Source organism: Harmonia axyridis, chromosome 2 (genome assembly GCF_914767665.1).
Source record: "Harmonia axyridis chromosome 2, icHarAxyr1.1, whole genome shotgun sequence".
Lineage (NCBI taxonomy): Eukaryota > Metazoa > Arthropoda > Insecta > Coleoptera > Coccinellidae > Harmonia > Harmonia axyridis.
In genome coordinates, this window is record NC_059502.1 from 55,660,829 (window position 1) to 55,678,872 (window position 18,044).

The window sequence follows — 18,044 nt, forward strand, 5'->3', positions numbered from 1 at the left end:
AGACGAGATCTAATTTGCTCAAAAATGTTGAGCCAAACTGAAGTTACAGGCGTTTCAATCAGTCAGATTTCTCCCTGTCCTCTTCCGTTATTAGATGTCGTAAAATCGAAAGTGACAATTCAAAAAGATAGAGAATTTTCCAAGGATTACAATGATGATATTTTTTCTTCAACTTCATATAAAACATTTTCGAGTAAAATTCTTTTTTCTACTCTACGGTAGCTATTACGCCCTCTAGCGGTAGAGGTATGAACTTCAAAATAATTTCCAGTGTGTTCTCTTGTACACTTTAGTGGTAACATTTTTCACCGCAAGTCTCTACGATGAGTGGATCCTGAGATATAGCCGCTCACCTCGCTTATTTGCCCACCCTGTACATATCTACTTCTATTGTTATCTCGACTGCCAAAGTCAAGGTTTGGTTTTAACAGGACTGGCAATTTTAGAGGATGATTTAATCGGCATTGAAAGTTATATGATGTAACTAGAAATATCCTTAATTCAGTGAAAGATGATTCTTGCTTCATTTGAATCATCTGATTAACCCTTGCGGACTCATATACGAGACAAAATACTCACTTCAAGGGCCCAGTCTAGGTTAGTGTCAATGAATGGAATAAGATCCGACGTATGTCGTTCATTTGGAAACCCTATTTTTGAAGGGCTTCTATTAATATCGTTGAACATTTTTCGAACGCTCCTCTTCAATGTGGAGTACAGGGTGCATTAAATTCGATGTCTAACGATAGGATCTCCGAAAGTACTATACAGAGAATAAACTTTTTTCGAGAAAATAAAGATACTGAAAACTACCTATCAGTACATTTCTCAATTTGTGGTGTTTTCTTACATGATAATATGAAGAAAATTAAAATAAGAAGCTATACTATTTCGATTATATTTCCGGTGTACATTTTTTTTCTAATTTCAGCAGAAATGGAAACGTTTGTCATCTTTCTATTTCTTACATTTCAACTTCCTGTCTTCAGAGGTTTTAATTTTGTCCTTAAAGACGTCTTTGAATTAATTAGGTATACCTCCCTTTGGTAAACACGATAACTCTCCGACTAGAAACTTGAAATTTTCAGGGTAAGTTCAGATCCCAAAGACTAGACTCCCATAAGTTAAAAAAGATACAGGATGTGGTCATTTGAAATATTTCCTCTCCAACATCGCTTTGAGGTAAGGAGAGTACATGTAAGCGCGTTTGAAAAGATTCATTAGAATCGTAGAAGATTAAAGCAGATTATTGATAAAAAAGGAAAATGCTTAGTGAAATCAGGCGCTTTTGAGCGCTCGTTAATATATGCACCAATTGCGCCGTCAGAAACTACATAGGTATACCTATTTTTAGTTCTTTGATCTCCAAAAGGGCGAATTGGAGCATGAATGAACGAGTGTTCAATTTTGAAGGGAACAAATCCAGAACACAAATTTTTCAAAATTCATTTCTCGAAAACAACACAATGTTATGATGAATTTGAAAATGTTGAGTTGTCCAAGTTCATGATCCTCTTATAAACACCCTGTACATTTTTGGTCCAAGCCGAAAACAGTCTTATAATACTACGTATTTGCGGAATCGAAAAAGAAAGAAATTTTTTCGAAAAAAGCTTTTTCTGCTGAAATATTCAAAAAAATTTGAGTCCTCATCGCCACCTTTTTTTTTCATAAGAATCCCAATAACTCATGAACCGTTGAATTTTTACCCAAGGTATGGCATATTGTCAAAATTGCCATCAAAAAAGCTATCTAATGATGCAATAATATACTGGGTGTGCCATTTGAAATAAGGAAGTAGTAGTCTGTTTCCGGTATAACCGGAAGTTGTAGAGATCTGAAAATATTTTAGGGAGAAATATCATTATCTCAAACCTCAATATGCAAATTTTCAGCTCAAAATTATTATTAGTTTTCCATGAACGTCTAATAGGCCATTCCGGTGAATCACCCTGTATATTATTTTTTATCGAGAAGTCCTAACTGTAAGTGGCAATCAAAGAGTAGGCATTAAAGATTCAAAGATATCTTTGAGGACCTCAGGAAAACTCTAGAGGAAGCTGATAAGAAATGTGAATTAGGAAAACTGCGAAAACCTGCATTCCTGATGAATAAATTATTCGAATATTCCAAATTAGAAAATACTTTTAATACTTGTACCTAACAGTAAGAAAAAATTTCGACGTTGCTTTTCTCCTAGCATTATTCACAGCAAACTTTCTTATCATTCACACGATATTTATTTCTTATTTCTTATCAAATTTTTCTTGAGTATTTCTCACATCAACTTCAAAGGTGAAGAATACAGCGTTTTCATTTCTCATTTGCTTTATTATTAGTACTGATTAAACATTCCATATTTGACGATATATTAGGATGAGTGATGATAAAAACAGTTATATGATTCTTCAGGTTATTATGCCTCTTACGGCGTAACTCAATCTACCGGACTTTTCACGATGTTTTATCTTGAAACTGATTTCCTGTGATGAGAGAAAGAACTCTTGGAACGAATAAGTATTTCCGGACGTTTTTCCTAGAAACTCTTACATAACTCTCACTGCAATTTATTTTTCCATCATAACGTGACATGAAACATGGTCTGTTAACTAACCATTTACAATTACCGGAAATTAGTTCCATAATTGGATCTCATCTAGTCAAATAAAAACGCTCAATTTCACACGAGAGTTCATCATTCGAAAGGAAAGGAATGAACTTGGTCTGTATTTTTCATGAAATTCATAGCAATTTGGAATCTTCTATTTTCACTCATGCGAAATAATAAATTCGTTGATTTACTGAATTTTATTCATTAGAGAACAAAATTGATATGATAAAATGACTGGACAAAGAATATGTCATGAATAATCTTCAATTCTTGTTTTAATTCAACTATCGAATAAGAATACGTCTCTTCTAGAAAATTATCGATCATTAAACTAAATGGATATTATATTTATCATAAAAATATAGGAGGAAATAATGAACTATGTAATGATATATCCCCAAAATACCAACGAGGATTTTAGGATTAACTGAAGGTCTTTTGGAAATGAAATCATTTTATCAATATTGATCAGAGTTGGCCGTTACCAAACAATAACCTATATCGAACACAAAAATATCTATAATATAATATAGCGATTTCTCTCATACCTCAACTACGTTATGCTTGAAAGTAAATGAAAACTGAAAGGTTTTTTCATTATTTGTTGTTATTTGTATTATTTATATCACAACATAATCTCCAACATAAATCTTCTATTGGATATAAGAATTTAAAACTCGTGCATCGGATATTAATGTTATGAAAAATGATGTGACACTGATTGATGGAATCATTTGACGCATGGGAAATTCCTTTCCTCAATTTGAAACGCTCAAAGCGACTTCTGAATGAATGAGCCTCATTCAAATATTCACACTACATAAGCCGGTGGTGTAATTTTCTCTTCAACCTTCCTGGTATCCACTCCATAGGACGTATCTTGAACAGAATCATTCAGACCCCTTTCCAATTTATGCGCAGGGGTACAGCCTGGCGTGGCTATAATACTGCTCAAATCACTTATTTTCGAAATTATAAAGGGTGTTTTTTTAGAGCTATAGAACTTGAAATTGCAATAAAGCAACGATGGATTATTCGATTGACATGAAATTTATTTATCCGCAAGATAATCTTGTGGCATTACATTTTAAATATGATTTCTGGTATATGACCGCCACGGATGGCTCGGATGTAGTCCAATCTGGACGTCCAATTTTCGATGACTTTTTCCAACATTTGTGGCCGTATATCGGCAATAACACGGCGAATGTTGTCTTCCAAATGGTCAAGGGTTTTTGGCTTATCCGCATAGAACAATGACTTTACATAGCCTCACAGAAAGTTGTCTAGCGGTGTTAAATCACAAGATCTTGGAGTCCAATTCACAGGTCCAAAACGTGAAATTAGGCGGTCACCAAACGTGTCTTCCAATAAATCGATTGTGGCACGAGCTGTGTGACATGTTGCGCCGTCTTGTTGGAACCACAGCTCCTGGACATCATAATTGTTGAATTCAGGAATGAAAAAGTTAGTAATCATGTCTCTATACCGATCACCATTGACTGTAACGTTCTGGCCATCATCCTTTTTGAAAAACTACGGACCAATGATTCCACCAGCCCATGAAGCGCACCAAGCAGTCAGTTTTTCTGGATGTAACGGTGTTTCAACATACACTTGAGGATTAGCTTCACTCCAAAAGCGGCAGTTTTGTTTGTTGACGTAGCCATTCAACCAGAAGTGCGCTTCATCGCTAAACAAAATAAAATGGACGTAGTGCGCGATACGAAATCGATTCAACACCACCAGAATTTAGAAAAATTGCAAATCATTTCACTTTATCCAAATTATATTATATTGGCAATTGAAGTGTGTTGAAATTTGATAGAATAAAGGAAGTCAGTGTAGACAGCTATAAAACAAAAAATTCAATTGAAAACAATGCTGTAATGAGTTCATTACAGCACTGTTTTCAGAACTGTAATAAACTCATTACGATACTGAAATGAAGAAATAACTATTCCATGATTTCTATAGAATATAACGATTCTAAATCAATATGATTGAAAAGTAAGTAAGTTGATTACACAACAATTGTTTCGTCAAATTAAATTTCAACTTCTTCAGGAGAGTATGATTACAGTTACCATACTCACCGAAATATAATTTATAATATAATGTTTATTCACTATAAACATAAAAAAAATTACAGAGGTATCTATTTCGCGAAATATTTACCTGTGCGTAATTAATTTGGCGAAATAATTGTTGTGTAATCAAGAAATATATTCTGAATTACCAATATAGAGTATACATCATTTTTTTTTCGAATGAGCACCTAGTTTCTGTTGATGTTTCATATGAAATCAAATGTATTATTTATTTATTTTACTTCTGGGCTAACGATAAAATTCAGTGCACCTCATCTATCTATAATCAAAATTGATACTAAGAGATTTTGTAGTTCTAAATCAAATCAAGTTTGCAATAGAAATTTGTGAATGAATTCCGATTAATTCTGTAGAAGTTGCCCAAAAAGAATTATTTTCCATAGTAATTATCGATGACGCGGCAACATGGCCGTATAATAGCGTTCAAAGTATTCCTTTACTCAAGGGTGAATTCATAACATATCATCAGAAGGTGAAATACACTCAATGATGATCCTAGGAAAGTTTACCTTCTCAGTATAACCGAAATGATAGATATGAACAAGTCAAAATACATAAGGTGGTAAAAAGGTCGGTTTGAAGGTTTCTTCTGTTTCAGTTAGGTTTATTTTCTGGTACCTCTTTCGGACCTTATTTCTTAAGTCTTTCAGTCTCGCATTCAGTACAAATTTATTTCTTAATATGGTCCCGACTTAAGTTGGTACTTCTCATTTTTCTTTTTCAAACATTTAATGAAGCTGTTAACACTATTTCAGGAACACCGTGAACAAGGTGGCAGAGGTCGTGAATGAAATGGGAGAAGCTTCTGCACACGCTCAAGGACTGAACAAGCCAATCACCACGGCAGAGCGTCTGAGGCAATCCGATCAGAACTTATACCTACTGGTGGACCACGGCGCTAACAAGTGAGTTTTACAAGCTACAATCATTGTTTTGTCGATTTAATGTTGTGTCTACTCTCCTTAGTCCTCTTTATTAATGTTTAGTGGATTATAATTATAAACTCTTGTTTACTAACTATGCTCTGACTTCATGACCGGATATAAATGGCAAACATTGCTCATACGAAAAGATTCTGCGAATTCCTTTGTTATGAATCTAACAACATAAATGAATTGCTAGGATTAGGATTGTATTCCTGATCTTGTATGAGGAAATAACTTCCAAAGTCGTCTACGTAGATCATGTACTGACAGTATAATAAATTCCATGACCTAATGCAACCATGTAAACCCAAACATCATTTCAGATAGAAGGCATTTAGGTTAGTGGGTTTCGGAAATGTTCGCTCCTATTCTAGAAGCTACGTGTCATTTTACTGATAATGTAGTTGCCTCGGTAGTTTCCTTTGTATGTGTAAACTAGTTGTCCCAGCAGAGATTGTCCAGCCTCCAGCCAGGTTCACAGCTTTTGTGTTAGAGGTACAATTGATTTAGAAAATATGAGAGAATATGTGAGCATCAGCAATTTAATTACAAAGGACCATTATCACATTCGCTTTTTTTAAAAACATAGACAATGTTTATTTCCAGTTAAAATCGTAAACTTTCTTTTATTGGATTCTGATCATTGCACTAGTGCAATGAAGTTTTTATTGCACTCATCTGTCATTCTACTTCAACGTGCTGTCACCGATTGTTCATTCACTTTCAACATTGAGCGTAAAAATAAAGTTTGAGTTAAATTGTTCGTAACGTATTAGTTCCTGTTTCAATGCAAATCGATATTGATAATAAAGTATTCAAGTTGCGCTTTTCATTTTCCTACACCTAGTGCCGCATCTCAATAAATCATTTTTTGCTTTTTGCATGAACGTAGTAAAAATGTTGTATGCAACTCGTGCAAAAATTGTTTATTGCACTTGTTGCATAAATAACTATTTAAATTCTCGCTTTTGTTCTTCATGTGGATCGATTTTTTAAAATTCTATCTAGTTCTATGATCGGCAGCCAACATGCCTGTCAAACTATCGTCAACCTATATTTTGCAACTTGATACTGATTGTCAAAGTCCCATAACCTTAGAAAAATTATCTACATAGATATTACTGCCTGATATGCTGAGCTGAGCATGTTGGTTATAAATTCTATAGTGTCTTTCCAGACTCTATAGAATTTATAACCAACATGCTCAGCTCAGCATGACAATAATGTAAGTAATGTAAGAATTTTCCATAATAGGTCCCCCTTTAGTTTTCTCATTTTTGAGTTCCCAATGTTTTCGTTGATTTTTTTTATGTTTTGATAGCCTGAGAATCATTTTTATTTCACCTGCATTTATCTGGAGGTATTCTGTATTCCGCGTGAAAATAAGTCGAACAGTTAAAAGATAATGTTTGAGGAATTCTTCTCCTTGGAAAAAAAAAACACGTTATGAGGAATAGTCAGCCTATGTTGATTTTTTTATTTAATTTTTGAAGTACAAAATTACCAATGTTATAGTCCATTCAGTTATATTCTGTTATTTCATATCGAATAGAGATGGTATGGAACGAATAGAAATGCACCAGAATCGTTTCGAATTGGTATTCTGTATTTCAAGTAGAGTTACTATAGATATCAATTACGAATTACATTTGACGAAAGGAGAAGAATTAGATACATAATACCAAATTTGGACGCGATAGAAGTGAAGTATTTCGATTTCTCAGATTACGATTCGATTTGTTCGTTTCTATTCGAGTTACAGAATTGGGCTAATTATTTGGGAATAATATCACCCTCGATTGCATCAGACTGAATCCGATGGTCCTGATTCTATTTTGAATTTTGATTGTCATTTTAAACAAATTTCAAACAATATGGTTTCAATGTGTGTGCATTCGAATGCCCCCTATTTTTGATTAACTTTTGTTTGTTAAATCGTTTTTTATCAATGCTGAGATGGCAGATGCATAATGGGAATGGTTCGTTGTTATAAACTTTTACGTACCCATCTCAATATTTTTAGCAGATATCGTTGTCCATTTTGAAATTGAATTTATCCCTAAGGGCGTGTTTTTGTACCGAATTCTTCTTTTCCAATTGGAATGTGTAGTTGAAAAAAATCCCAATCCTGTACCCATCCTTGGTACAGGAAGACTCGTCGCTCCAAATGATCTTATTAAAAAAATCTGGATCTGCATGATGTTTTTCAAAATTTGCCGGAAAAATTGAATTTCGTTGAGGTGAATAATTATGCAAGTAATATTTTCGCACGTAAACAATTGCCATTGTTCACTAAGTAATGCAACATCGAAGATTTCTCAACAGAATTGACAAAGTATCAGAAACGTACCCATTTGGATAAATACAGGCATATCTTTTTTTTTGAATAACAAATAACTTGTGTGATACCTCCTTGAAATCACTATAAAATAGACAATTCATTGGTGTAATGTGCAGCAGTAGCTCGGTACATTTTTTGTCCACTACGATGGGCTAAACTTCATGAACAAAATATTCCACTACCAAAATTTCCAATAAAAATATTTCTCAAAGCCCCCCTTTAAAATTTTCGGAGGATGTTTTTAATGCAAACGTCAAAATCATTCTTCAGCAATATTTTACTGAAAAATTTAACCAGAAAGATGTAAAATTGTACCAACCGTAAGGGCAAAACTATTAAAAGGGGCAAAAATTCATTATTTTAAAAAAAAAAATAAATATCTCGAAAACGGTAAGACTTTTATAATAGGAATTTTGTCATAGCAGGTGGGTTATTCTTTGATCTACATTCTCCCTCGGTTTGACGTGGTATTTACGGAACACCCTGTATTTTAAAACATCACAACTGGATCCTTTATAATCTTCCTCGTTTATCTTCTTCGTAAGTAAAAGCGTATAGTCTTCTGATATTCCTGCAAGTTTATCTAGTGTTGCTTCTCGGTATAAGTATTAGTTTCTGTTCAGCAAGAATTCCGAACACTGTCTTATATAAGATATTATTACATATATATTTTTTCATTAATATGAATCATTGTTACGACGACCAGAAAATCACTTTTGCGAAAATGTTTGAGCTCATTTAACTTAACGGAACAAAGGCTTTGAGACGCGTCGGTGAGTTTAGTTCTATGTGGTTAAAGAATGTCGTTCAACTCTTCCGTCATGATCCGATGAAGCGAAATCCATTGATGAATTCCACCGTTTCGGATTAAGCACACTGGAAAAAATCCATTAGGTACCTTCCACGGGAAAACACAATAAAATTTCTCCGATACGTGAAAAAAAAACATAGAAAGAGAAAGGCTACGTTGACCCCAACGAATTCATTTGATTGTTTGAACACTGCAACAATCTACCCAATTAGTTATTGTTGAAACATTCATGAGAACATGTGGCTGAATGCTTAATTAAGTTGTTGTGTCCTTTCCTTTATTTTTATCTGACAAGATGCCTTCTTTTCCATGAATATGCGAAGTTTTTAATAAACTTTCTTCGAGAGTTGGTATAATTCCCATCTAAATTATGCAGAAGCTTACACCAGCTCCATTTGAATTAATGGAATGAAAAAGTGATGAGGCTATATCAAACACGAAACTTCTCCCTTTCATCATATCGCGAACTTTGGATTAGGAGGTAATGTTAGGTGATTTGAGTCTAGTGATTTGGTATTTGGGTTAATGTTCAATATTCTATGCAAGACGGTGATTATAACCGATCCCTTGGTTGTAATCGAATCAACGCTGATATCATATCTTGTTATTAGCTCGAGTGATCGTGTTGGAGCGGCCTAAGATTGTATCATGGTCGAAACCAATGTGCACCACCCATTTATATATGGGCTTGGTTCATTCCATGGAGTATCCTTGTCGTGGTCCGGACTTAACAGCTCTGTTTCAATGACACATGTCAAACAGAATTGACATCCGAAACCTCTTATTTTTAGTTGAAAGTTAGCCATTCAACATTATATATCGTTTATCTAGCGCTGAACATGTAAAGGTTCTGAAAATTTAGTATGAAATAATGATTCTGTATTAAGTACGTTCCGTGCATTACGGGCAGATTATTGTCGACAGTGAAATAATTCGAAGACAGTGGAACTGTAACTGATGTCTTAAGACCCAAACATCAACAAAATGCACGCTCTACCGAAATATTGCTAACGTAAATGAAAATGTAGAAGATCTAAATTTATCCATTCTTCGGTGCGTACAATATTTGGGCCTCTCTCATGGCACACTATGGAGTATTTGGCATCTGGATTCACATCTATCATCATATGGGTGTAGTGCAAATCCTCCTCCTGGTCTAATGAAGTGATTTATCCGTACTTCTTCGAAAATGATGAAGGTGTAACTTGAGCCGTCAATTCCCATTGCTAAATGTTCATCAATTGTTTTCGGTTCAAGCAAAATGCTGCAACAAGCCACACAATACGACCCGTTTCGGCTTTATTGCTAGAAAACTTCCCAGGACGCGTAATTTCTTGTTTCGGTGATGTGAATTGGCCACCAATATCTTGTGATTTGTTGCCCTTGGATTTTTTTTTTGGGTTATGTGAAGGATCGTGTTCATGTCTATAATACTCAGACTTTTGACGGAAAACCATTATCTGTCTCTTTATTGGTGACATATTTCCCGTAATATACAGACGAATCATTGAAAATTACGTCACAAGGATCAAGTTCTGTAAAAGATCACGCGGAGGACATTTAAATGATGTTGTATTCCGCACATTTATTTATTTATTCATTTATTTAAACGGTACAACCATTTTAAATGATAACACATAATGATTAAGGTCCACACATCATATTGAAATAAAAAGTTGATCGATAATTTTAATGAAAGTGCGTTTTGTTTACGTTTACTTTCATAACCACAAATTGGATGACCCTTTAAATATGGGGACAATATGTTTTTCAAACGTTATGCTACACAATAAAGAAATTCAACATAAAGAGTGTTTTTTCATCAGGAAAGACAAGGTCAAATCTGGAATCAATTATTATACAATTTTTTGATTATGTTTTTCGGATATTTCGTATCAAAATGATGAGAACAAATTAATAGTTAGAGTCAAATGATGAGAACTAACTCGGAACGTAATCGAATTCTAGTAGATCGTTCGTTTCTTTCTAATATTTTATTAAAATAGTCGATCAATAGTCCAGTAGACAAAGCAAAAAGAATGGGGTGTGTTGGAGGAAATTCCGAACCTAATGTAACTTCTACAAATTACTTAGGGATGCTGTGGAATGACTGTCAAGTTATCCAACACGAGGACTCTGTGTTAATTCGAGTAGAAGAAGAACCTCAACATTTCCGTGCTTTTATTGGTGTTTTGCTCATAACTTCTAAACTAAGCAGTTTTTGAGCAAAACATTACTTTGTCATTCTGAGACAATTCCTCTAATTGTGATCTGCTGTATCTCGGTTAATATCAAGTTTAGAAAAAAGTTTTTGAATGAAAAATTTTGGGGATTTCAATTCTCTACAACATTGCAATGAACGTTTTGGTCGAAAACTACTTAGTTTAGAAGTTATGAGAAAAAAAAGATAAAAGAGGAGAATGTTGAGGCTCTTCTGCCCTCCTCAAGTAAGCACAATCATGATCCTCATGTTGGATAACTTGACAGAGTCATTCCACAGCACCCCCGAACAACCTGTAGAAGTTTCATTAAATTCGAAATTTTCCAGGTGAATGTTACTACAGCTTCAGTTTTCTCCAGTTACTTTCTATACTTAAAGACCAAAGAGTATGCTAATTTTCATATGAATGAACGAACAAATTCGACAATCACGAGATCCGGCCTTGAAAACAGGAATCCCCCAAGGCAAACCCTCGAAACTGCAAGTGTTCAAGGTCGTTTTCACCTGGGGCGATCCTCCGACTGTTACAATGGCCCTGTTTCCGTTTCGCGTGGCCAGAACCGGCCGTCGTCGTGCCAAATGCGAAGCCGCGAGGTTTATCTTCCTTATCGACACCTGGCGTTACATCATCGCCATATAATCGCTATCGCATGCAGCTACTGAATATCTCTCTACGTGCGAAATTGTCGGAGATCGTACCAGCCAGCGAAGAGAGTGGAAAAACTTTCCTGATGCGTAGAACTGTGCGAAACTATTAACAGTCGTTCCGCGATTCCGCGTTCTTTCGCTGCACGAACGTTTTTTTTTTTCAATTTGGACGAAACAAGAATAATGTGTATCTTGTCGTAAAAGCGCTTCACTCACGGAAGACGATGATGTAAATTGTTGGTCGAGGCATAAGAGGCAACACTACCACGTGACTGCTCAGTGGAATTGGAGATGTTTCTTCCTACAAATCACCAATTTTTGGGCGTTGTCACATAACATCTTCAAACAATATCTTCATTTTACTATTTCAATATCTTCAATTTTTGTATGAAAAACGAATTAATTATATCGGTAACTTCTCGTTTTTCGCAAAAGAATTGGTGATATGGTACTACAGAGCCCTTATATCTTTCAAAAATATTAGTTGAAAAACTCCTACAAAAAAAATCTCTCAACTTGTTGGCCTTTGTTCTTCGATTACGTGAAAAATTTTTTTTAACGATCTTGGCTCACGTACCTTTAAAATAGAGTTTGTGCGAGAATGAAGCCAAATGAAAGTTGTGTTCGTCGAATTTCTGCTGATTTGGCTTATTTGAAAATGGTCGAAGATGGGCATTTTTACCGCAGAATTGAGTTAAGTGTTGGGGCTCATTTCTGGTTAAATGGCTTCGTCAAAAAGCAAAATTGTCGTATATGGAACAAAGACAATTCTCAAGTCATTAACGAATCACCATTGCATCCATTAAAATTGACTATTTGTTGTAGTTTACAAAACAGTCTTTCAAAATGAGAAATTAGCTGCGGGTAAGGTGAATTGCAAGCGCTATCGAGCCATGCTGACTAATTTTTTGTTTCCAAAAATTAATCGTCCGAACATCGACGGCAGTCGGTCATCGCCACTTGCCATACAGCTCATTTGGTGACAACTTCATTTCCAGAAGTGTTTCTGTTAACTGCCACCGTCGTTCGTGCGACTTAACGCCCCTCGGTTACTTTTTAAAGGGCAATGTTAAGTCATTGGTTTATGCCCACAAACCAGCAAATCTTGAACCTTCGGAAGCCGATATTCAAACCACCCTTGACGCCTTACGGCCAGATTTATTGAAAGAAGTTGTGAAAAATTGGACTGATCGAATAGACCAAGTAACTCGTAGCCACGGTGGGCATATGCCGGAGATCATAATAGAAAAATAAATTCTATACCGGATTATATATAAAAAAAATTCATTCCACCTATATTGCTGTCTTGTATTATTATTTGAAATTCTCAATCTCTTAAAAAACATTCACTCTAAACATATAAAAATATAAAATAAGCTTTCGTGCAGATATGAACATGGTCATTACTGTTCATTCAAAGATTTTTGAAAATCAATAGATTTTCCGACTTTTGTCACAAACGATAAATGAATCGATTGTCGAAGAAACGATTTCGTAGGCAGATTATAATTGATATTTTTTTAATCCCTAATTTTTGATTATAATGATTGCGATTTCACAAAAAATAGTATGTGTACCTTGTAATAAAAGCACAATCCCGAAAACTAACGTTTGTCGTCTGGGAGAATATCGCTTTACTAGTAGATACAATTCACTACCATTCTTACTGATATTCTCCCAAAACTCCAAAAGAAAACGTTATTTCTTCACGTTGTACAATTTTCAGGAACTTTTGACTGACAAATAGAATATGAAAATTCTTCATTTTTTAAGGATGCAGATTAATGTTGAATATGGAGGATTCAAAATTTCTTGAATTTACTCAAATAATTTTACAGTTACGCATCAGTGTTCTTTCTATTCTGCCGTAAGTGTTCTGCAGTATACGAAACGGAGATTTTGAATGCATAATGTGCCCTTGAACCTAGAATAATTCATGGAATGTTCGTGTTCTCAGAGCTATTTACATATTTACGATATCAGACTGAATTCAAACTCTTATGTGTTCGTCCACGGAATTTCATTGACACGAGAGATTGAATTATCAATTCTGCGATGAATGGTGGGTTCGTAAATATTTTTGTACATAAAGAATAAATATTATATTGCAGTAGCAATAATGTTCGTTTCCATAAACGGTGCAGATCTGCTAAACCTTCTTCTCAAATTTCAAAGGCATTTGTTTTGACTGTTCGAGATTTTCGGAAAAATATCTCCATAGTAGTTCCAAATTAATGCGAAAAATTAAGGGAAGGTCTTTCCTATAATTCTTGTTCTGACCCCGTCCATCTCTGCATTTTGAAATATACAAAACATCCCGACATAATAGTTATTTTCCTAACAAGTATCGAAAGTGATACCGCAAGAGAATGCAAGCTATCGAGTGCGGAAAGGCACTTTCCACATGAGTTAGGAACAATATTTTCTCTAATTCTGTGGTTATTCCGTTCATTCTTCCACATCTTGTAGAACATAATCGTGCGAGAATATATCAGAAACGCACAGTTTTCATGGTTATATTTTATTATTCTATGTTGGCACTCCGAACTTTCCGCTACGGCTTTATCTGTCAATTCATCAAATTGCCTTAAAGAAATCAGTTCTGCCAACCAACATTTTTCAATGCAAAAATCACTAAATTATATTTATGGAAATATTTCATTAATTTCAATGAAAATGCAATGAATTAGAGAAAATAATGTATAATACTCGTACAGAAGGCTCATTCTACCACTCGTTCATTCCAAAACTTGCCACTGGCTCGTTTTTGAATTTTGAACTCGTGGAAGAATATCAATGCCTTCTGCACTTGTATTATAAATAACTATTTCCTACTAGCTTAAATGAAACACTTTCACGAAGAGTTTTTGTCTTGATACTGACTGACGTTTTATGCAATTATATTTCTGTGCGCTCAGCCGCATAGAGAAACGTTTGAATTTTATGATTGGCGCATAGAGACTTGCCAAAATTATATGATTGGTGCGACTCTTTAATATTTGCATGCGGAAAAAAACCCTTTGCTATTCACTTTCCCTACGCATATGCGTGCGGAAAGTGAATAGTAGGCTTTTTTTCTCAAGAATTTGTCTCAGTACTACTTCCAAAACGCCAATGCGTGAGGAAAGAAATACTTTCGAAACGCTAGTAGGAAAAATATATTCCAGAATTAGATTTTCTTTCTTAATCTATGTGAAATGGATGTACAAAAACAAATCATCAATTTACAATTGATTTCCACATTTCCTTGTCACTACGATTCCATAAGTCTGCTAAGGGAAGAGAACAGTGTCATCAATGACAGTGCATGCGCAAACCATGCGATTTATTGAGTTTATATTGCTCCATATTATATTTAAACGGACTAGCATACATAAGTTTGCCGCAAATTTCAATTTTGTTTGGGTAGCACAATTGATTTTGAAAATATGAACACAATGTTATCATCACAAATTTAGTACCTAAATGGACTTAATCAAGTTTGGACAATTTTACACAAGGTTTTTTGAAATTCCACTTTATTGATGCATGTGACATTCGAATGTCAGATTTATATATCAGAAATATAATAATCATCATATATTAACCCAAGTAATCCTTTATTCTGTAACTTGACATTGATTGACATATTCCATAATCTAATGTCTACTTTCAGACCGTATATTGCGGGATATGGATCGGCCATAGAATATTTGTCCTTTCCTGAAGAGTTTTGTGACATTTTCAGCCCTTCGACAAACACAATACCATTTACAATGAAAAATGCAGTACAGATTATTGTTTATCCTCATCCATCGTCAGAACCGCCAAACACATACACATGAGGCACAATGAAAAAGGTGACATAATGAATAACAAATTATGCTTGAACTACGAAGGAGAAGAGGAGACAGTTGTGCCAACTTAGCAAATAAAATTTTCAACGGCTGATGTATGCATCTCCACCTTCGTAAATCTCTTGCATATGTGCATCTGATATCTGAATATCATCTTGTGTACAGATCAATTGAACTACCTCATTCGCGTCAACTAATATTTCGTGTCAACACTCTCAACGCCCACATGTTCGGTTGACTTCGAGTAAACATACGATAAGACGCTTCGTTTCCATTTTTTCCGCTTCGTGGATGAATTTTCACTGGAAAATATTTCCACGTGACGGGTTATCGAGCAACGTTTTACATTAAAGCATGCGGGCATTGCTGATAGGATTCAATTAAAATGTTAAAACTTTCCGCTATTCTAGGCGTAGCTGGAAACGATGTGGGTGGAAGGTTTGCAGACATGTTAACACTAACTCATTTTGTATGCGTGTACGTGCTACATTTCGAAGTTGGTATTTGTTCAGGTCAATTCCAATTGCAATCACGTACCTATCACAACTGGATTAAACTTTGTTACATAGAAGACATTCCGGTGACACTTTCAGGACGTTGTTTGGTTTTTAATTTCGTAGTATATTTGTCCATTAGTGATTTTCCAGCGAATCGATCGCTTCATCTTTTCGTTACAGTGTCTGTCATACGCGAATTTTTGGACGGGGAATTTATATTTCTTTCAAACTTTACGCTAGAAATAAAAATGGCAAGATTAACCATTGTCATCGTTTTTGATTGTCAACTGTGATTTGGGGAACATGTCTCATTGATGTAGAAAAATATCATCTAGTTCTGTGGCTAATCCGTTCATTCAGCTACATCTTATAGAACAAAATCGTGCTAGGATATCTCAAATTCACAGAGATTTCATGGTTACTTATATTTTATTATTATATGTTGGTATTCGGAACTCTTTCGTCACAGATTTATCTATTATCTGTCAAATTTGTGGTACATAAAACTGTTCTGCTAACTGAAATTCTTCAATGCAAAAATCACTAAACCCTATTTATGGCAATATTTCATTACTTTCAATAAAAATTCAGTGAATTAGAAAAAATAATGTGAAATAGTCGTACAGAAGGCTCATTCTTACACTTGTTCATTCAAAAATACGCTAATTCATTGCACATTTTGAGCTCGTGGTAGAATATTAATGCCTTCTGCACTTTCCAATGGGCACATGTATGTTGATATAACGTTCTGTGGGTAACCAACTGTTTATTATCAGTAATAATTTCGCGGGAAATAACGTCCGGAAAGTGCTCACTTCCCGGACGCTTTTTCTCTGAGAAAGTAACATTTCCCGGCCTAGTCCGGAAAGTACGTACTTCCCGGACTAGACCGGAAAAGAATCACGTCGTTTGGGTCATTGTGAATATGAAAATCTTGGTAGGTGTATTTTTAATAAATGCAGTTGATCATTACCAAAGCAACCGAGAAAACGGCTGACAGTTCATATGAAGTTAGTTGTCAAAAATTCGCATGTTTTTTTATCGCAATCGCAAAAAATATGGAAAGCAGGTTGCCGAAAAAATATGGTACTCAACACGCCCGAAAATGGTTTTGTTGGACTCACAGACACAGATTTTGTCTATTCGTCCAAAAAAATCCTATTTTCCGGACTTGTTACGTAATAGTAATTTACGTAACAAGTCCGGAAAATAGAGTTTTTTTGGACGAATAGACAAAATTCCAGGACGAGCGTAAGCGAGTCCTGGAAGTCTGTGAGTCCAAAAAAACATTTTCGGGCGTGTTGCGTACAATATTTTTTCGGCAACCGTGTAAAATAACACTATCGATCAAAAAACATGCAAATTGTTGACAACTAATTTCATATGAACTGTCAGTCGTTTTCTCGGTTGCAATGGTAATGATCAACTGCATTTATTGAAAATATACCTACCAAGGTTTTCATATTGACAATGACACAAACGACGGCCTAGTCCGGGAAATACGTACTTTCCGGACTAGGCCGGGAAATACTACTTTCTCAGAGAAAAAGCATCCGGGAAGTGAGCACTTCCCGGACGGTTGCCGAAAAATTACTATTATTTGTGATATATCAATATTGAACGTTGTTTTGAAACGTACTAATACGGTTTTATTATGACATCAACAGAAACAACATCAAACAATTTAATATATAAACAATTATTTACATATTCAAGTATATCGCACAACAAAAAATAGACACGTAGGAATTATTCTGGTTATTCTTCATTCTGAATATTTCAAATGTTTTACGAGACGTACTCGACCCAAGCTAATTTTTTGAGGGGTTTGCGTTGCTTCATCCTGAGATCATTGATATTATCCATAATCATGAGTTTGGACTCAGTGTTCTATGACAAATACACCTTTCATTTCTATAGTGGAGGATTCTGCCTGAAAGAAATAAACTTGAAGCTTATACTGCAATACTTGAAGCTTATACTTCAATACTGCAGCCTGAAATTGTCAGTTCACGTTAGAATACTTTTACTTCAACTGACAA

The 18,044-nt window shown here is 34.9% G+C and overlaps 1 protein-coding gene across 2 annotated transcripts in view; it reads left to right on the top strand.

Moving 5' to 3' along the window:
• LOC123674243 (putative uncharacterized protein DDB_G0271606) overlaps positions 1–18,044 on the top strand; it is a 39,123-nt gene that overhangs the window by 4,284 nt on the left and 16,795 nt on the right. For both annotated transcript variants that reach the window (XM_045609179.1, XM_045609178.1), the window contains exon 2: positions 5,478–5,627. In XM_045609179.1, coding sequence (XP_045465135.1) covers positions 5,478–5,627 — 150 coding nt within the window. The remainder of the gene's footprint in view (positions 1–5,477; positions 5,628–18,044) is intronic.